Source organism: Peromyscus maniculatus, chromosome 6 (genome assembly GCF_049852395.1).
Source record: "Peromyscus maniculatus bairdii isolate BWxNUB_F1_BW_parent chromosome 6, HU_Pman_BW_mat_3.1, whole genome shotgun sequence".
In the NCBI taxonomy this organism is placed as follows: domain Eukaryota; kingdom Metazoa; phylum Chordata; class Mammalia; order Rodentia; family Cricetidae; genus Peromyscus; species Peromyscus maniculatus.
The window spans coordinates 73,774,693-73,796,541 of NC_134857.1; the positions used below are offsets into that span (position 1 = coordinate 73,774,693).

The 21,849-nt window shown below is 41.6% G+C and overlaps 1 protein-coding gene and 1 long non-coding RNA gene across 2 annotated transcripts; one reads left to right on the forward strand and one right to left on the reverse strand.

Annotated features, from left to right (window-relative positions):
- Nucleotides 1–356: 356 nt before the first annotated feature.
- LOC143273905 (uncharacterized) lies at nucleotides 357–10,533 on the reverse strand. The gene is made up of 2 exons (XR_013052205.1): nucleotides 10,451–10,533; nucleotides 357–2,100 (listed from the first exon to the last, which is right to left on the reverse strand). It is a non-coding gene; the product is annotated as an uncharacterized LOC143273905 (long non-coding RNA).
- A 9,620-nt stretch (nucleotides 10,534–20,153) lies between these two features.
- Nucleotides 20,154–21,215, forward strand: LOC143274053 (speckle-type POZ protein-like). The gene has a single exon (XM_076575322.1). It carries the CDS (start codon nucleotides 20,154–20,156, stop codon nucleotides 21,213–21,215), a length of 1,062 nt encoding a protein of 353 aa, XP_076431437.1.
- Nucleotides 21,216–21,849: the final 634 nt, after the last annotated feature.

Here is a 21,849-nt window from a genome sequence, read left to right on the forward strand (position 1 = left end):
ATGCAGGCTTTGTGATGGACTCTTCTGTTTCTGTGAACCCCTATGAAGCCTGTATAGTTGAATCTGTGAGATCTGTACCCCTTGTGTCTTTGATACCTTTTACAACTCTGCCTTCTCCTCTTCCTTGAGGTTCACTGAGTTCTGCTCAATGTTGGGCTGTGTATATCAGTATATGCTCCCAACTGATGTTCATTGAACTAGGCAACAATCTGAGTATAACAGAATTCATTAGGTATTGTCTCATTGATTGTGTTTATGTGTGTGTCAGTGAAGACACTGCACCAACTTCTACAGCTGAGCACAGCTGGAGGGAAAAAATAGCCGTTTTCAAACAAACACCACTGGAATCCAAAAGCTGATTTTACAATTTTTATTCATTTGATATTTTATTTGGGTATTTTATTTAATCAAGATGGATGTGCCCATGGAGAAAAGAAGAGTACTGAACAAAAGGTCCTCTGCAAGAGCAACCGTTGCTTTTGCGAACTGAGTCATCTCTCCTGTCCCAAACACTGAGTTAGGAGAAAAACTTTCTTCATTATCTTTGCTTCTCTTGTAATCAAATGTTCATGTTTGTTTTCTCCTTTCTGATTCCTTGATCATATCTCCTGCTCAGTTCAATCCATTTAGGTTTTTCCAAAGAAACCCTGTTGTAATGTGCTTGGTGCCAGCAGTTAAAATGAATTTCAGATTCTAACTCCTTAGACAAAAATCAACCCAGTATAACAACAGGGTAGAGGCTATGTAGATTGTACCAGAATCCAAGGCTCCCTGTACCTCAACCTGACATTGACTCCTTTACATCTGTTTAAAGCCTCAGCCACAATGCTGTTATTCCATAGATCCACTGGAAATTTTCCACACATCCCATAGTCTAGCCAGGTATTGGTAACACCATGAGTACTGCCTCTGGGAGACAAGTGTAGGACAAGGTTTGCCAGGTCCTAGGATCACTTCAAGCATTTAATAGGGTGCTCCAGGAAAGGGTGGTGACCAGGTAAGGAACCATAAACTTCAAACACTAAGTGGGGACATGAGCCCACCATTGTCTTCCAGTCTGAGGTCTCAGAGACCTCAGAAGCATGAGCTGTAATGAAATCCAGTGTCTGGGTTTTCAGCTGCCCTGAGCTGTGGTGGTCAGCCAGGAAGAGAGTGTGGGCAGCATTCTCCACAGAGAGGTCCCTGAAGAGGGCATCCTTACACATGACCTTCAAACACTCCAGGCCATACTTGTCAGCAGCTGCCAGCAAGGCAGCTGCCATGCTATTGAGGTCTGGTGCTGTTCCTGTGTAAATGAAGTCCATCATTACCTTGAAGACTTGGAAGACTTGTGGCTCCAGGTCAGGGATCTCAACACGATTCTTTCTGCTCTCCTCCATTTCATGTTGAAACCTGGCTCTGAAAACTGGAGAGCAAGCTGCTAAAATGGCCTTGTGAGCCCAGAATTCCTGGCCGGCTACCACTAGGCAGCAGTCTGTCAACTGGGAATTCTCCCACAGCTCTCCTAGCTCCTCTGCCAATGTGCATCTGGGAACCAGAATTCCTGGCTTCTTGTTCTGGTCAGAGAGGCTCAAAGAGACCGGAGCCACGCTCACCTTGCAGACAAGGGTGATCTGGTCATCTGGGAGAATCCAAAATGCATGGGACAGGAGAAAATCTTGAAGAATGAACTTTTTGTAACCCCAGTCTTGTCCTGGCACTAACCTAAATGCTCTTGGGCTCTTCTTGACTTGTGTATTTCTCCTTCTGCACTTATGATTCAGAACTGGAACTTTGCCCAAACAGGACTCTTTAGACAGCTGAGCAACACTAGGTATACTGACAGGTAATCTGCACTTTCTTCATCGACTGTGTTCGGGTGTACTCGCAAATACCATTTGTCATTGGCTCCTATTGAGAAAGTTGGGCTTTTAATGCTTTGCCGCATTTCCTCAGCAAAAAAGGGAAGTTGCTGATGGTCCACCTGTAGGAGAAATCCTGATCGCTGATTTTCTGTGCTCCCATCTCTGGGCGATCTCATCTCCTGCCATTTCTCCTGCAGGTAGTTTGAAGGTTCAACTGGATTGAAAATGAAGAACTAGCAATTGTTTTCTCTTCACCCTGTGAGACACAATAACAGACAGGATTTTGATTTTAGTTTTTCTTTCTCATCTGTTTCCTCTTCTACCAGTTTGGAAACTTGGGTCTCTGATATTTTCTATGCAGATTTCAATGCTAATTTCAGAGAACACAGTCTAGGCTACTTGATACCCTTACATTACTCCATTATTTTCTAGATTGAATCTTAGGTCAATAGGTAACTTGTTTTGACAATTATACACAGCTTTTGGATAGTTTCGATCACTCATTCTATTAATTCATATCAAAAATGTTGCACTAGGTTTCTCTAGAGGAACAGAATATATACAAGGAATATGAATATATATATATACATATATATACATATATATATGTATATATATATGTATATATATATACTCATCAAAGGGGATTTATTAGAATAACTTTGGCCTGCAGTCCTGCTAATCCCACATTACTTGTGAAGGGAAAGACCAAGAATCCAGTACTTAACTCAGTCCAAGAACTTTGGATGTATCTGCTGGTCTTCAGTGTATGCTGGTGTTCCAAAAATTTTGTATGGCCCGGGAGGGATGTACTTGTAAAATGTAAAATGTATGGAAATAGAAAATATAATTGTGAGTGAGGTAATCAAGACTCAGAAAGACAAACATGGTATGTACTCACTCATAAGTGGAGACTGGAGGTAAAACAAAAGATAATCAGATTAATCCCACACATTCAGATAAGCTAGGAAACAAGGAGGAACCTAAGAGGGATTCAGATCATCTTGGGAAGGGGAAACAGAGGAGATCCCCATGATTGTACTGGGGATGAGGTGTGGGCAATAGAGGGTAGGGAACGGGGGATGTGATGTGAGGAAACGTGAAGATTGAAGTGGGGAAAAGATGGAGTGGGAGAGCAATGAATGAGATGTCTTGATAGAGGGAGATGTTATGGGATAAGGGAGAAACCTGGTGCTAGGGAAATTATCATTAAGCCACAACCCCAGATTAGACTAATAGCAATAGTAGTGATGGTGCCTGAACTGGCCTACCCTGGTAATAAGGCTGATGAATACTTTGTGTTATCATAGAGCCTTTGTCCATTAACTGATGGAAGCAGATACAGAGATTCACACCCAAGCACCTGGCTGAGCTCCAGGTGTCCAGTTGAAGAAGGGAAAGAGGGATTATATGAGAAAGGGGGTCAAGGTTATGATGGAAAAATCTAGAGAGACAACTGAACCAAGCTCAAAGAAACTCATGAACATTAGACCTACAGGTGAGGAACCTCCATGGAACCAGACTAGAACCTCTGCATACGTGAGCAGGTGTGTAGCTGGGTGGGTTTGAGGTGCCCATGGCAGTGGATCAGGATCTATCCCTGGTGCATGAGCTGGCTTTCTGGATCACATTACCTAGGGCTAGACACCTTGCTCACCCTTGATGCATTGGGGAGGGGCTTGGTCCTAATTCAACTGAATGTACCAAGCTTAGCTTGTCCCCTAATGAGAGAACTTACCCTGTTGGAAGAGGGGATGATTGCTCGGGGAAAGGAGGGAAGTCGGGGTGGGGGAGTGACAGCATGAAGAAGGATGAGAGGGTAATCTGTTGTTATATACATTGAAAAAAACTAAAAAAAAAATAATAGGTCCCATATAGCACAAATGAAATCAAGATCACATATGTATTATAAACAGACAGAAGAACACTAGTAAAATAGAATGATCACTAGAAGCCTCCCCACCAAATGAAACCCAGAAAAAGATAGCTTTGGTACAGCAATTTACCTGCCATTTGAAGACAAGTTATTTCCCATCCTCCTCAAATTATTCCAGAAAATAAAAACATTGGATACTTGCCCAATTTATTGTACGAGTCTAAAATTACACTGATACCTAAATCACAGACCAATTAACTTATAAACACTGAAAATATACTCATTAAATAATTGGGAATTGAGTCCCAAATTATTCAAAAATTACCATGATGAATTAGGCTTTGTCCCAGATGTATAGGGATTGTTCTATATACAAAAATCAAAAAATATAATTGACCATATAAACCCACAAATGATTAAATCTCAGGAAGACATAAACCACATTATCATATCATAAAATTCAGGAACAGCATTTTTCAAAACTCAATATTTCTTCATGATAAAAGACAAGGAGAGACTGGCACATAGGTGACATACCTAAATATAACGATGACAGTTTAAAACATTTCCATAGTCAACATCAACTTAATGAAGAGAAACTCAAACAATTCCACTAAGGCCTGAAAAATGACAAGGTGTTTCATTTCTTTCTATCTGTTCAATATGACAATTGAAGTCTTAATTAAATCAGTAAGGCAAGTGACAATAAAAAGGATACAATTTGAAAAGGAAGAAGAAAGAATCTTTATTTGTAGAAAACACTATAATACACATAAGTTATGTCAATGATTCAACAGGGAATTTCCTACAGCTAATAAACACTATCAACAAATCAGCTTGATAAAAAACTAAGGAAGTGAAAAGTCTGATTAGGATGCATTGTCTAAGTAAAGAATCTACTTTCAGTAATAAAATATTTTGAAAACATCAGTAGTCCTCCTAAATACTAATGAGAGACAAACTGGGAAAGAAATCAGAGAAAAACACCTTTCACAATAGCCCAAATACTAGCAAAAATACCTTGGGGATAACTCTACCAAAGTAAGTGAAAGACTTGTATGATAAAACTTCAAGTCTTTTAGGAAGAAATTGGAGAAGATATGAGAAAATAAAAAGATCTCCCATGCCCATTGTCAGTAGATTAACATCGAAAATTGGCCATACTACAAAAGCAATCTACAGATACAAAGCAATCTGTTTCAAAATGACAATACAATTCTTTCCATATCTTTTAACAACCATTCTCAGCTTCACATGGAAATACAGAAAGCATTGGATCACTAAAATATTACAGAATGATAATAGAATTGTTGCAGGTCTCATCAATCTTGATTTCAAATTTTACTTTAAAGAGCAGATGATTGGAAGGAGTCCATGGAAGACTAAGTCAAGTCTACAATACAGAGGCCATGCCATTCCAAGGGGTGTGTGACTCAGGTTCATGGTGACTTCCAGGACCTAACTGCTTTGGGAGGTTATGTCTGGGTCCATGGCCCTAATGCAGCAAGGTTCTTTGCCCCAACATGGTTCTTTGACTCTTTGGACAGTTGAGCAACACCAAATAAACAGACAGGAAATCTTGGCTTTGTTCATAGATCATTTCAGGCATTCTCTCAAACACTTATTTCTCTTTGTCACTGGCTCCTGGTGAATAAAATTAGCCAAGTCCCTACATCACCAAAATTCATCTGCAACACTCTCACCAACTCTCAGAAAACCCTTAGCCTTGCATTTTTAGAATTTCAAAAACCCTACTTCTCCTATGTTCCTGGCTATTTTCTCAGTCCAACCATTAGGGAAAAACCTACTATGGCAGGAAATAGCTTATTTAATTTGACTCAAATATTTTGACTCAATTAATATTGAAATGAATAAAAGTTCTTGCTAATCATTAAATTAATATTAAAGGTAAACTTTCAATATCATTTTTTTTAAAGTTAACAGTATTGGTTACTGTGATTAAAGAGAAATTCATGAACTAGGCATGATCTGAAAGTCTATGGCATTGATCAGAGCAGTCTGAAGGGAGAGACTGACTGAACTCACTAGTCTGAGGTCTAACTTGGTCCATAGAGCAACATCTAGGAGAGCCAGACATGGAGAGTAGAAAACAATTAAAAATGAAAGAAAGAAATAGGAATGAAATCATGATTACCTCTGAATTCCTGCTAAAATATTTCAGATGACAATGATTTAGAAAGGAATTAGTCTTTCAGAGCTGTTCCATCCTCCTTAAGAAAGTAACTGTGATGGTATGGAGAAATGGTTCAGCAGTCAAAGGTGCTGAATACCTTTCCAGAAGACTGCCATCCAACTCACTTCATTAACAAGTCAGCTGACAACAGTCAGTAATGCAGTTATCCAGTTATCCAGGGCATCCAACAGAGTCTTTCAGCCTGTGAGGTACCATATGCTCATGGTGCACTGACCCACGTGTATAAGAGGGCCCAGACATTAGCAGGCCAACATGGGTAAGCACAACTGTCTCCATGAAGGAAGTACCATTCAAGGTGTAAAACCCAGCACTTGCTGAAAAAAAAAAAAAAACAGTAACCCCTGCCACAGCTAAAACAAAGGCTTAATCCACCAAACTCCATAGTTCTAGGAATATCTCTAAATGTTCAAACCTTGCTTCAAATATAGTAACAATTTTGGCTTCTGTAGTGCCAGTTTGGGCTATCTTCTTATTAACTGAAGTTTGTCAACCCAGAATATGGAATTTTGCTTAAAAGCCCACACTAAGAAAGGCCTAGTTGCTTCACTAGAATCCCAAATATCTCATGTGTTTGCCAGCTGGCTAAGAAAGATTTTCTATTTTCCTAAATCCATTTTCAAACAGTCTCTTCTCTCCGTCTCTGTCTCCGTCTCTGTCTCTGTCTCTGTCTCTGTCTCGTGTGTGTGTGTGTGTGTGTGTGTGTGTGTGTGTGTGTGTGTGTGTGTATAGATATATATATATATGTGTGTGTGTGTGTGTGTGTGTGTGTTGTGTTGTGTTGTGTTTTTTGCAAGTCATTCTACATGTTTTATTGTTTTGCTCTATTGACTGTTGGATTTCTCTGGTGGGGACACCTCTGCTGCTTAAGAGTTTGTCTTTTCCTGTTGGGAATCTGAATCACTTTGGCTGTAGCATGTCCCCCAGAGAACTGTCTACCTGAAATAAAACATACACTTGTTCCATTCCTGGAATGAGAAACTATATGAAAAGTTCTTGTACTTGAGACCCAGGCAGGAGTCAGTTCCCCATTGAGAGAATTGCTCCCACTCTGCAGGAGCATGCTCATGGAAGGTCAGGACTTACAGGTGGAGCACTTGACTTAAAAATGAGGGGTCTTGTAGGAATTGTCAAACTTCATTACAAATGAGATATTTGAGGGAAGGGGTTTCTGCCACCCTGGCCCTGAACACATACAGAAAAGTCTCAGAGGCTACTAGCTAGCCTCCTGCCAAAGGTTCCAAAATGAGGAACCAAAAATTCAGAGATCAAAACCAATTGATTTATTCTGAACTGAGGGATGAGCAGCATTAGAACCAGATTTCAGGAGAGCTAGGAAGGGAATTGCTGAGTTTATTGAATCACTGAAGGTATTTACCAGTCCTCTAGGCTTAGTGAGTCCCTCTAGACATGATGAAATAGAGAGAGGTGATAGATGTGGGGAGCATTTTACAGATCACATTCTAAGAAGAACTGTTTCAAAACCCCTTCTTCAGTAATTGTTGAATATATTCTGCACCCTTTGAAAAGCAGAATACTGTCTCACTTTTAAGGTCCATCAGAGTAAGCATGGAAGTTCAAAGTTTAAAGAAAACAGAACTCACCAGTGGAGGATGAAAATTATGAGGTATTGAGAATCTGAATCATGGCAGTCAGGTTCATGGAACTGAGAACTTAGGATCTTCTCATAGCACACCCTTAGTAGATCCAGAACTGTTTTTGCAAGGAGGATTATCTGACGGGGAGGGGCAAGATCACCACTGAAAGTATATGGAGACATCCCAGGGAATGTGAGTCTGGATGAAAGAAAACTGCCACTTTCAGAGTTGCTGCCTGGCTCTGCTACTTGATCACCCCATATGAATTCTTCCACACTGAACACCATGTTGTGAACACTGAGACCCCTGACAGAGTAAGAAAGCACCTCTCTCCCGATCATGATCGTGGGAGGACTTATTGCAAAACCCTGAGAAGAGGAAATAACTGCTGTGTAGCAATAGACACCATCCCTGTTTTATTTAACATGAATCCACAATAAGCAAAATACACTTGTGCTGGTTTTTGCTGGTTCCCAACTTAACAAGACATGGAATTAAATAAAACCCTACAGTGGAGGCCACAACAGAGAGAAGTGTTTTGCTTCATTTGATGTAGGTAGATCCATTTAAAGGACAGACTTTGGAGGTAAAATGACACAAACATTTAATCGGAATCTCAAGACCTGAAGACAAACACATCTTTAATCCAGATCTTAAGGCTGGAAGACACACCCTAAATTGGGCCACACCTTCTGTTAGAAGCATATAAAATGACATGGAAGAAGGAAGCTCTTGCTATTTGCCTGCTTGCCCTCACCTTGCAGCAAGTCCATCCCTACCCTGGCAATAGAGAATTTTTGGAACACCAGCATATACTGAAGACCACCAGACATATCCAAAGTCCTTGGACAGAGTAAGTACTGGAATCTTGGCCTTTCCCTTCAAAGGTAATGTGGGCATTGCAGGACTGCAGCCCATAGTCATTCTAATAAATCCCCTTTGATTATATATATATATATATATATATATATATATATATATATATATATATATGACAGGGGGGATGCTTTGTATATATTCTGTTCCTCTAGAGAACCCTAGTGCAACATTTTTGATATGAATTAATAGAATGAGTGATCGAAACTATCCAAAAGCTGTGTATAATTGTCAAAACAAGTTACCTATTGACCTAAGATTCAATCTAGAAAATAATGGAGTAATGTAAGGGTATCAAGTAGCCTAGACTGTGTTCTCTGAAATTAGCATTGAAATCTGCATAGAAAATATCAGAGACCCAAGTTTCCAAACTGGTAGAAGAGGAAACAGATGAGAAAGAAAAACTAAAATCAAAATCCTGTCTGTTATTGTGTCTCACAGGGTGAAGAGAAAACAATTGCTAGTTCTTCATTTTCAATCCAGTTGAACCTTCAAACTACCTGCAGGAGAAATGGCAGGAGATGAGATCGCCCAGAGATGGGAGCACAGAAAATCAGCGATCAGGATTTCTCCTACAGGTGGACCATCAGCAACTTCCCTTTTTTGCTGAGGAAATGCGGCAAAGCATTAAAAGCCCAACTTTCTCAATAGGAGCCAATGACAAATGGTGTTTGCGAGTACACCCGAACAGAGTCGATGAAGAAAGTGCAGATTACCTGTCAGTTTACCTAGTGTTGCTCAGCTGTCTAAAGAGTCCTGTTTGGGCAAAATTCCAGTTCTGAATCATAAGTGCAGAAGGAGAGAATACACAAGTCAAGAAGAGCCCAAGAGCATTTAGGTTAGTGCCAGGACAAGACTGGGGTTACAAAAAGTTTATTCTTCAAGATTTTCTCTTGTCCCATGCATTTTGGCTTCTCCCAGATGACCAGATCACCCTTGTCTGCAAGGTGAGCATGGCCCCGGTCTCTTTGAGCCTCTCTGACCAGAACAAGAAGCCAGGAATTCTGGTTCCCAGATGCACATTGGCAGAGGAGCTAGGAGAGCTGTGGGAGAATTCCCAGTTGACAGACTGCTGCCTAGTGGTAGCTGGCCAGGAATTCTGGGCTCACAAGGCCATCTTAGCAGCTTGATCTCCAGTTTTCAGAGCCATGTTTCAACAAGACATGGAGGAGAGCAGAAAGAATCGTGTTGAGATCCCTGACCTGGAGCCACAAGTCTTCAAGGTAATGATGGACTTCATTTACACAGGAACAGCACCAGACCTCAATAGCATGGCAGCTGCCTTGCTGGCAGCTGCTGACAAGTATGGCCTGGAGCGTTTGAAGGTCATGTGTGAGGATGCCCTCTTCAGGGACCTCTCTGTGGAGAATGCTGCCCACACTCTCTTCCTGGCTGACCACCACAGCTCAGGGCAGCTGAAAACCCAGACACTGGATTTCATTACAGCTCATGCTTCTGAGGTCTCTGAGACCTCAGACTGGAAGACAATGGTGGGCTCATGTCCCCACTTAGTGTTTGAAGTTTATGGTTTCAGGCCTGCTCACTGCCCTTTCCTGGAGCACCCTATTAAATGCTTGAAGTGATCCTAGGACCTGGCAAACCTTGTCCTACACTTGTCTCCCAGATGCAGTACTCATGGTGTTACCAATACCTGGCTACTGTGGGATGTGTGGAAAATTTCCAGTGGATCTATGGAATAACAGCATTGTGGCTGAGGCTTTAAACAGATGTAAAGGAGTCAATGTCAGGTTGAGGTACAGGGAGCCTTGGACTCTGGTACCATCTACATAGCCTCTACCCTGTTGTTATACTGGGTTGATTTTTGTCTAAGGAGTTAGAATCTGAAATTCATTTTAACTGCTGGCACCAAGCACATTACAACAGGATGTCTTTGGAGAAACTCTCTGTATTGGATAGAGCAGAAGATATGATCAAGGACTCAGAAAGGAGAAAACAAATATGAATGTTTGATTACAAGAGAAGCAAAGATAATGAAGAAAGTTTTTCTCCAAACTCAGTGTTTGGGACAGGGGAGATGACTCACTTGGCAAAAGCAATTGTTGATCTTGCACAGGTCCTTTTATTCAGTCCTCCTCTTGTCTCCATGGGCACATCTATCTCTAATAAATAAATTACCAAAATAAAATATCCAATGAATAAAAATTGTAAAATCAGCTTATGGATTCCCGTGGTGTTTTTGTTTGAAAACGGCCATTTTAGTCCATCCAGCTGTGCTCAGCTGTAAAAGTTGGTGCAGTGTCTTCACTGCCCCACACACACACACACACACACACACACACACCCATACATACTCTTACACACAATCCATGAGACAATACCTAATGAGTTCTGTTACACTGGGATATTGGTGCTTAGTAAAATGGACATCAGGTGGGATTTCTCCAACAGCTGTTGGGAGCAGATACTGAGATTCATAGCCAAACAATGAGCAGAACTCAGTGAACCTCAAGGAAGAGGGAAAGGCTGGGTTGTACGAGACATCAAAGACACAAGGGGTACAGAGCTCACAGAGTCAACTAAACAGTGTTTATAGGGGCTCATAGACACTGAAGAGGCCATCACAAAGCCTGCATGGGTCTGTACTAAGTCCTCTGTGTATTTAATGTGCTTGTTCAGCTCAGGGGGTTTGTGGAAATCCTAATGGCAGGAGTGTGTGGAGTCTCTGAACTGTTTGTCGGATATTGGCTCCTTCTGAGTTGGCTCCTCCAGCCTTGATATGAGGGTTTGTGCCTACTCTTATTACATTTTGTTATCCTGTGTTCATTTGATATCCCCAGGAGACCTTTGCTTTTCTGAAGGGAAACAGAGTTGTATATGTATGTGGAGTGGAGGGAGGGGAGACTATGGTCAGATGGGACTCTATGAGAGAAGAAAAAAAATCCAAAAAGAAAACTAGAAATATGGAAATACATTTCAGGAAGTAGTATTTACACAGATCTGCAAAGGAGCAACTAATGTGAAGTTCTTTTGTCCCCTGTGAACGCTCATAAAAATTGCCTTCATCTGAGGAGTTTAATAATCAAGTAGATAGGATGAACCACTTAATGTACAGTCAGACTCTGTAACAAGCTATCCTCTTTATTACACAATGGGCCCATGATCAAAGTACCTGTGGTAGCTGAGATAGGGGTCATGAATGGAATCACAACATGGATATCCACTCATCAAGAGTGACCTATTTATAGTTGCTGGACACCAGTTGCTGAATGCCAGATCTGCCAACAACAGAGACCAACACAGAGCCCCAGATATGTCACCATTCTCCAGGCTGACCAGCTAACAAAGTCATGAAACGATGACTACATTGGGCTACTTCCTCTGTGGAATGGACAACACTTTGTCCTTCCTGGAGTAGATACATATTCTAGTTACATATTTGTATTTCCTGCCTGTAATGATTTTACCAAAACTACCACGCAGGGACAAACAGAATGCCTTGTCAACTATCATGGTATTCCATACAGTGTAGCTTCTGACCAAGATACTAAATTCTCAGAGAGGTGTAACTCTGGCCCAAGATCATGGATTCCACTGGGACACACAGGTTACAAACCACAACTCTAGGCCATGTATGCCAGAAAATGAGGTAGGCTGCCTTCAGCTCTTTTCTGTTCTCTCTGTTCTTTTACATCCAATCCCCCAGTCTCATCCCAAGCTCTGCAGCAGAACACCCTGAAAACTGATCTGCACCCTGTGTGCAGATCCCATACATCTTCCCCTTCTAACCTCCCCACCCCCGACTCATTGCTTTGTCCCAGCTCCCAACTCATCAAGGCACCCTTGCTAACCCACTCTTTCCAGGGAAACAAGTAGGCTGAATGCAGATCCACACCTCTACTTTTGCTCCTCTACTTTCAATTTTCCTGGTGTCATCCTCTCCTCTGTAGTAGAAAATCTGCTGTTGTCTCTTTCCTGTCAGACCCTATTACCACTGGTTCACAAAGATCTTCTTCCCCAATCTTCCTTCCCCCAACTCAACCCATCATCCCAGCCTCCAACACCAGCAGGCATTCACTAAGAACACACCAGCAGAACAAGACAAAGAAATAGGTAAGCCAACTGAAGAACTTCCTCCTTCCCTCCAAATCCAATCCCCCAGTCTCATCCCTAGAATTGCAACAGAACACCAGCTGCAGCTTTCTTCCCCACCCACCCACCCATCCACCCAGCTAAAATCTATGGATTCCACACAAATTCTCCCCCGATTTTTTCAAAATATTTTTACTGATTATTTGGAAATTTCACATCATGGATCCTGGGCATTCTTGCTTCCCAGTCCCACTAGTTCTGACACCCCACCAGGACACCAGTTCTGATACCTCACAAGGACAACAAAGTCAATCTGATCTTGTTGGTGGGGTGGTGGTGCAGGTGAGACAGCCTGAAGGTGAGAGGACAGGAGAGGTGACTGTACTCCTTGCTGCCTGCTGCAGTGGGTGAGCTAGCAACAGCAATGCTAGAGAACTCACCTTGTTGATGTCCATGAGGGAAAGCTGGGAGGCTGACCAACCCAGCTACCACCCAAGCCCAGAACCAGGACTATGAGGTGGCCCATCCAACATTCACCTCATGTATGAACTGCTGGAGCATGTGAAGTGGCCGGACCTACAGATCCAAAGCTGCAGGATCTCTGGACACAAAGGATCTCTATGACACAAGGCAACAAGGAAGGTTATCCAAGAGGAGTCCCAGTGAGGACCCATGTAGCAGTATAGAAGCCAGAGACCTCAGACCAGAACACTGATTCATTGCAATGAACACTTACAAGTAAAGATGTAAAGAAAAGATGGACTAAAGGGTATATTGTGGGACTCACTGTGTCACACTACACCTTCCACCCTGGGACTTTATTTTTGTGTGATAGTTAGTTTGGTTGGTTTTGTTTTGATTTTTTTGTTTCTCTTTTGAATTTTGTTTTGTTTTGTGGGAGAGGTTGTAAGGGTGGAGGGTGGATATGAAGGGACAGGGAGATGGATGACTCTGGATGTATGACATGAAACCCACAAAGAATCAATAAAAATTGAATTAAAAAAAGCCAAGCATTTAATCTCAGCCCTCAGGAGGATGAGTTAGATAGATCTCTTCATTTTTGAGTCCAGCTTTCTCTTTAGATTGGGTTCAGACAGCCAAGATGATGGAACAGCTCTGAAAAACTAGTTTGTTCTCTAAATCTTTGGCAGTTTGAAATATTTTAGCAGAAATTCAAGAGGTGTGGGGGACCAGCCCCCACCTTTTACAGGATTCCTATGAGGAGGAGAGAGGAATACAGAACTTGAAATGATAGGCCTAGCCAAGAAGAAGGAAGACAGAAATACAAGATAGCTTCAGGAGGACCTGGGTCAATACCCAATGGCCCAGAACTTTATTCAAAAGGGCTTTTTATAACCATGCCAATGGGAGGAGAAAAAGACCTCCCCCTTGCTAGATACAACCAAGTATAGACCCTTCCAAACACCTGGCATCTAGGCCCATGATCCAGTCATCCTCTTCTGCAGTCCTGCTATGTAAAGCAAGCACAGATCTCACTAGGAAACCTCTGTAGGCTCCCACAAAGAGGTAGGTAGTCATGATTTTATTCCTATGTCCCTTGTTCTTTCTTTTTTGATGGCTTTTCACTCTGCATGTCTGGCTCTCCTAGAAGATGCTCTATGGACCAAATTAGGTTCAGACACATAGAATTGAGTCAGCCTTTGCCTTCAGACTACTGTGGTCAAAGCCATAGACTACCACATCATGCCTAGTTCATGAATTTCTATTTAATTACCTTAACCACACTGTTAGCTTTTAGCAAATGGTATAGAAAGCTTGTCTTTAACATTAATAAAGAACAGCAAGACTTTATTATTATTATTACTATTATTTTATTTTTAAATTACACTCATGATATTCATTAATTACACTCATGATATTAATCACATTTGTGGTATTCATAGATTACATTCGCAGTATTCACAATTATATATATATATATATTTTAATTTTAAATGCCAAATGTCATTTATTGAAGGAGGGAGTAGGTCTTAAATACAGGCTTACAGCACAATGGGAGAACCCCGGAGGGCAGAAGTTCACTACTGATGTTTTACAATCTTGCATCTAAGCTGTTAATGCCCGTTATTCGGGATACACAGACAAGGAACTTCCCTTAAGCATTCAGGAGGGTGGAACCTGGCAGGGAATTAGCATAGGGAGGATATCAAGGTCAAGGTCAGCAAGCAAGGCAACAGTTACCCAAAATGGAGAACAGGGACCTACAGGTCCCCCTTTTATTAAAAAATGAGCTTCTGACTTGGGTTGCGTGAGATGTCAACAGGTCACCTTACCGGTCATGGAGATGCCTGCCCAGGCCCACAGGCGCTCTGTCTCAGGTTGGTGAGCGCCCCCCAGGCATTACCCATCTCTGAATACTCAATATCATACAGGCTCAATCGCGTGTGAGTTGCAGTTAACTGCTGCCAAAGATGTCAAAGTGGCACTGGGCTTGCAATCTGTGTGTTCAACACAGAAAAGACCAACAGAGGTCCTATCTCACCCATAGCCAGTAGGCTAAAGGCAGCTGAGCCATTCCCTTTCTTAACGAGCCATACTGTACGTTGGAGTCCTTGTAAGATAGTATCCCCAAAGCAACTGGAACTTGAGTTTATAAATTTATAATATTCAAAGCCAATCGAGATGTATATAACTACTGATCATTATTATTATTTTTATTAGTATACTTAAAGCATCATAATCATCATCATTACTATTAATTTGTGATATGACCTCACTAGGTAGCTGTGCCTATCTAGAATTCCTGATGTAGAGCAGATTGGTCCCCAAGTCTTACACTCTGTGAGTGCTGAGATTAGAGATGTGAATCCCCATATCCCCATACAACAAAGAATGAGTAACATCCATCTCAGAATGACAGTGCCAAGTATTCTGTGTCCTTGCTAGAACCAGTTCTCTTTGGGACAGTGATGAGCCTTAAGAAAGGAAGAAATGAAGGGAAGGCCCAAGGAGGGTAAAGTGTGAAAATATAGTTCAGAAGTAGGGAACTTGCCTAACATGTTGGACATTCCTGACTTTATCTCCTGCAAAACACACAGATGCAGCTGCCCACAGATGACAGCATGCATATGTGCAATACCACAGAGAGAAGAATGCTGCCTGGAGATCAAGTGGAGGATGTCAGAGACTCATAGAATATTTCGATTTATTTATTCTCCAGAGCATTCCTTAAAGGGGTCAAGAGTCAGGATGGGTGGTGCTCATGCATAATCTTCTTACCTTTGAGGATAAGGTGAAAGGATTGTAGGTTCAAGGCTAGCCTGGCTCTGCAGCAAGACAGTCTTAAAATAAAAACAAATAAATGAAGTAAATATATATACATATATGGAGACACAGAGACCATGAGAAAAATCTCTTTCCACTTTGGGCAGGGGGCAAGAGAAAAATCAAGCAAAATTCAAAGGTGAGGAGAAAAGTCTTAATGTCTCCCTGTTGTTTTCTTTCATTTCTTCATGCTGTGGTGAAACTCAGTATACAGCGCAGGCCAGAGGACTCTTGAATACATTCCCTCAGGCTCTGAGTGCTAGAGTACATAGGGCCTACCACCTACATTCCACTAATTTAAGAGTAATTTTTGGTTGGGCAGTGGTAGTACAGGCCTTTAATCCCAGCACTCGGGACATAGAGGCAGGCAGATCTCTGTGAGTTAGAGTCTGGCCTGGTCTACAAAGCAAGTTCCAGGAAAGGCACAAAGCTACACAGAGAAACTCCATCTGGAAAAACCAAAAACCAAAAACCAAAAAAAAAAAAGAAAGAAAGAAAGAAAAGAATATTTTTCAGTATGTCTTATTCCTGCCCTTGCCAATCATTTTACTGTTGTCTCTCTAATGATTTAAGAATTCAAACATTTGACACCAGGCCTCAAAAGACAGAGGTAGGCAGATCTCTATGTTTTTCATCCAGCTTGGTCTATACAATGAGTTCAAAGATAGCCAAGACTGTGGAAGGACACTCCCTTTCAAAAACAGAAAGGGAAAGAACCCGAATCAGGCTGAAAAGTTACTTTTCATTGTGTGTGTGGTTAACCCTTATATCTCAAGATACTCTTGGGACTGGCTTAGGAGGATTGCTTATATGCAGGAAGGTCATTGTGAAAAATGTCTAGAAATATGTCAAATTCACTATATTTCCTCCATATATGTAATAAATGTATAATTTAATCTTCCTTCTTTGGCTTAGGCTTGCATTGGGAAACAGAGGAAGTAGGAATCTTGGATGTTTGAGGTCCACATCCTTTAATATGACCTCCTCCTCAAAGAACAGATTCAGAGTCTGGAAATAGTGATGTCCTTTTTAATTATATTCAGGAGGCAATGGCAATCTGCAGTGGCAGCCTGGAATACATAGGGAGTTTAAGCGGAGGCCTGGGAAACAGTTCATTTGAGTTGAGGCTGTCCTTCTTAAGTGGCTTAAACTCAAAAAACCCAAACACACAAAAATTAAATGTAAAAGAAAGCAAAACAAAGGTCTAGTATAATTTTTTAAAACAATTTAGCAGAGACATCATCATGAAGAAGAATATATAAGTGGTGAATAATATGTAGTTATTAAAAAAATGAAGTAGCACCAATTAAAGCTGTGTCCCCAAACCTCTAGGTCTGGATTAAAGATGTGTGTCTTCCTTCCTCAAAAGTCCTTGTTTAACATGGATCTATCTACTTCAAATTAAGCAATAATTTCTCACAGGTGTGCTCTCAATTTTGGTGTTTTGTTAATTCCAGATATAGTGAAGTTGAGAACCAAGAATAGCCATCACAAGGGTGTGTTATTTCTTGTGGTTTGTCTTCCATCAGTGAGGGATCATGTCAACATTTGCATAGCTATTATTTACTCTCGTATATTGTTACAATGACTGCTGCTATAAACACCATCAGGGAAGGGGTGTTTTTCTTAACTTGTTAGTGGTCTTAGTTTTCACAACATGGATGGCAGGTGAAAACCTCATACATGGTGAGGTGGAATCAGAGCCAGGAACTCCTGAGGGTGACTCTATTCTTTCCTCCTTTTATTCCATGCAGACCCAGAGTCCCAGGATGACTCCAACAAACTTTAGTGGTGGTCTTTCCCCTGCCTCTCAGATAATCCTTCTGAAAGACCCTAACCCTTCAGGCTTACACCCCCAAGCCCCAGAAAATAAGGAACTAAAAAGAAAACTAGTTTCAAAGGCCACCTGACTCAGCCATTATTCAACCTGTAACAATGTAACAATGTAAAAAGATTTCTGTTAAGAGATGTGCTCAACTGTGACTGGGATAGTTGCAAGTGTTCCAGGAAGGACCACTGTGACCTTTATGTATACTCCACTCCCACCCTGATAACCCCCTTGAGGTTTCCAGAAGAATGTGCATGGGGACCTGACTGTACGCACTCTGTGATCAGACTATGATCCTGTGAAATGAAATTGTATGGGAATTGTAATCTTATGGCTTTTGTGTGTTTTCCTTTAAAAACCCCCATGTGGCTGCAGTAAGATGTGGCTCTTGCTCTTAGGAGTAGAGTTTGCCTGTCTGTACAGTTGCTTCAATAAAAACCTCGTGCTGTTGCATCAACTGGACTGGAGTCTGGGTTCTTGGGACGCCCACTCAAGACCCTAAACCCTTGGGGTACAACACTGCTTAGAAACAGTCTTCCAGATCCATCTAAGGGAACCAACATAAACAAAGTCAGAAACAATAGGTCCCACTTAGCAAAATAAAATCAAGGTCAGATATGTGTTCCAAACAAACCAATAAATCCTAGTAAAATAGCATAATCACTAAAAATCTCCCCACCAGAAAAAAAAAGCCCAGGACCAGAGAGTTTGAGGGAAGCAGTATCTGCCACTCTGACCCCAAATCCACTTGGAGAATAGTCACTGATGTTACTAGTTAGTCACTTGCCAAATGTTCCTAAGAGGAAACAAAAATTTAGGCATCAAATCCAGTTGATTGATGTGTTCTGTATTGAGGGATGAAAAGCACTGAAGTCAGACTTTAGGAGAGCGAGGCTGGGAATTGCTGAGTTGATTGAATCACTGAGGTATCTTCATGTCTTCAAGGCTTAGTGAATCTCTCCAGACCTGATGAACTGGAGAGAGATGACAGATGTGGAAAACATTTAAGACATCACATTCTAAGGGGTACAGCCTCAAAACCCCTTCTTTGGTAATTGTTGAATATTTTCTGCACTATTTGGAAACCAGAATGGGGTCTCTCTTTTTAAAAATGGTTTGCTTACTTATTTAAAGTTTTTTTTTCATTTTGCATACCACACACTGTTATCCTATCTCTCTTTGAAGTCCTAGCAAAGTAAGCATGGAAGTTGAAAGTTTAAAGAGGACAGAATTCACCAGTGAAGGATGAAAATTATGAGGTATTAAGAAGCTGAAACTTGGCAGTAAGCATGATGGAATTGAGAAGCACGTAGGATCTCCTCATAGCACATCCTTAACTGGATCTGGAAGAGTGTTTCTAAAGAGGATTATCTGAGGAGGAGGGAGTGACCACTATCAAAAGTTGGTGGTGCCATCCTGGGGCTGTCAGTCTGGATGAATAAAAGTCAGGAAAAAAGATTGTCACTTTCAGGGTTCCTGCCTGTCTCTGCTTCTTACCCACCGTATATGAATTCTTACCCCCTGACCTCCATGTTGTGAACCGTGAGTCCCCTGACAGGGTAAGGAAAACACTTCTCCTGGATCATGTTAGTGGTAGGAATCAGTGTAAAACCCCTAGAAGAGTAGATAACAGCTCTGTGGAATGGACACAAACCCGTATTAAACAGAAGATGAACCACAGAAAGCAAAATACACTTTTGGTGGTTATTCTTGATTCTCAACCTAACTAGACATGGAATTAACTAAGATCCTAATATGGAGGGCAAAACGGTGAGAAATGTTTTGCTTAAGTTGAAGTAGGTAGATACACTTCAAATACAGACTTTGAAAGTAAAAAGAAACAAACATATAATCCAGATCTCACCCCCCCCCCCCAAGACACACACCTTTGTTCCAGATCTTGAGACTAGAAGACACACCCTAAATTGGGCCACACCCTCTGTTAGAAGCATATAAAAGGACATGGAAGGAGGAAGCCCTTGCTCTTTGCCTGCTTGCCCTCACCTTGTAGCCATTCCATCCCTTCCCTGGCATTAGAGAATTTTTCTTCAGAATTCCAACATATACTGAAGACTCAGGGACACGTCCAACCTCCTGGACTGAGTAAGTACTGGATTCTTGGATTTTCTCTTCACAGCTAGCCAATGTGGGAATAGCAGAACTACAGCCCTAAGTCATTCTAATGAATCCCCTTTGTTCATACACAGAAAGATTAATTATATATGTTCTGTAACTCTGCAGAACCCTAGTATAACATCTTTGATATGAGTGTATAAAATGTTCCAAATTTTCAAGTTGTCTATAGTTATGAAAACTGGGTGCCTATTGACCTAAGATTCAATCTAGAAAAAAATAGAGTGATGTAAGAGTCCCTAGTAGCCTACACTGTCTTCTCTGAAACTAGTATTGAAATGTGGATAGAATATTTCAGACCCAAGTTTCCACCATCATAGAAGATGGAACAAATGAAAAATAGAAACTGAAAATCTAAACCAGGTCAATTATTGTATCCCACAGAGTCAAGAGAAAACAATTGCTAGCTCTTCATTTTGGATCCAGTTTAACATTCAAACTACCTCCAGAAATGTCAGGAGACCAGACAGCCCAGAGATGTGACCACACCCAAATCAACGTCCAGAATTTTTACTACAGGTGGACCATCAGCAACTTCCGTTTTATTCTGGAGGAAATTCAGGAAAGCATTAGAAGCCCAACTTTCTCAATAGGAGCCAATGACAAATGGTGTTTGAGAGTACACCCGAAGGGAGTGGATGAAGAAAGTGCAGATTACCTGTCAGTTTACCTAGTGTTGCTCAGCTGTCAAAAGAGTCCTGTTTGGGCAAAGTTCCAGTTCTTGATGTTAAGCACAGAAGGAGAGACAACCCACGGAGAGAGCAAACCTATAGTCTCTAGGTTCGAGCCAGGTGTTGAACTGGGATATAAAAAGTTCATCCTTCGAAACTTCCTCCTGTCCTTTGCACCATGGCTTCTCCCAGATGACAAGCTCACCCTCCTCTGCAAGGTGAGTATGGTTGACGACTCTATGCCCATCTCTGACCAGAACAGAAAGCCAAGAATTCAGGTTCCCAGATGCACATTGGCAGATGAGCTAGGAGAGCTGTGGGAGAATTCCCAGTTCACAGACTGCTGCCTGGTGGTAGCTGGCCAGGAATTTCAGGCTCACAAGGCCATCTTAGCAGCTCGCTCTCCAGTTTTCAGAGCCATGTTTCAACATGACATGGAAGAGAGCAGAAAGAATCGCATTGAGATCCATGACCTGGAGCCACAAGTCTTCAAGACAATGATGGACTTCATTTACACAGGAACAGCACCAGACCTCAATAGCATGGCAGCTGCCTTGCTGGCAGCTGCTGACAAGTATGGCCTGGAGCGTTTGAAGGTCATGTGTGAGGATGCCCTCTTCAGGGACCTCTCTGTGGAGAATGCTGCCCACACTCTCTTCCTGGCTCACCTCCATAGAGCAAGGCAGCTGAAAACTGAGGCACTGGATTTCATTACAGCACATGCTTTTGAGGTCTCTGAGACCTCAGGCTGGAAGACAATAGTGGAGACATGTCCCCAGTTGGTAGCTGAAGCATACCATTCCCTGGCTTCTGCTCACCACCTTTTCCGGCAGCCCACTTAAAAGCCTAAATCGACCCTAGTACCTGGTCTGCTGTGACCTACATGTTTCTTCCAGAAGCAGCAGCCAGTGTAGTGATCAATTACACCTGGGTAGACTATGGGACCTGTGTAGCATTTACAGTGAATCTGGGGAAAGACAGATGGTGGATGAGGCTTTAATACAGGTGTAAATGAGTTGAATGGAAGGGTGTGGGAGGGGAAGGTCTGGACTCTGGTACAATCTACTCAGCCTTTTCCCTGTTGCTGTACTGGTTTGATTTTTGTCTAATGAGTTGTAAACTGGAATTCATATTTAATTGCTGGACCCAAGCACATTACAACAGGGTTTCTTTGGAGAAACTTGTCTGGATTGGACTGAGCAGAACATATGGTCAAGGACTCAGAAAGGAAAAAAACAAACCTGAATATTTGATTACAAGAGAAGGGGAAGAGAATGAAGACATTTTTCTCCAAACTCAGTGTGTGGGAATAGAAAGATGAATCAGTTGACAAAAGCAATTGTTGCTCTTGTAGATGATCCTTGTACAGTTCTCCTCTTGTCTCTATGGGCACAAACATCTCTGTAGACTGTACCTAACCCCCCAAAATACAAAATGAATAAAAATTTTAAAATCAGCTTGTGGATTCCAGTAGTG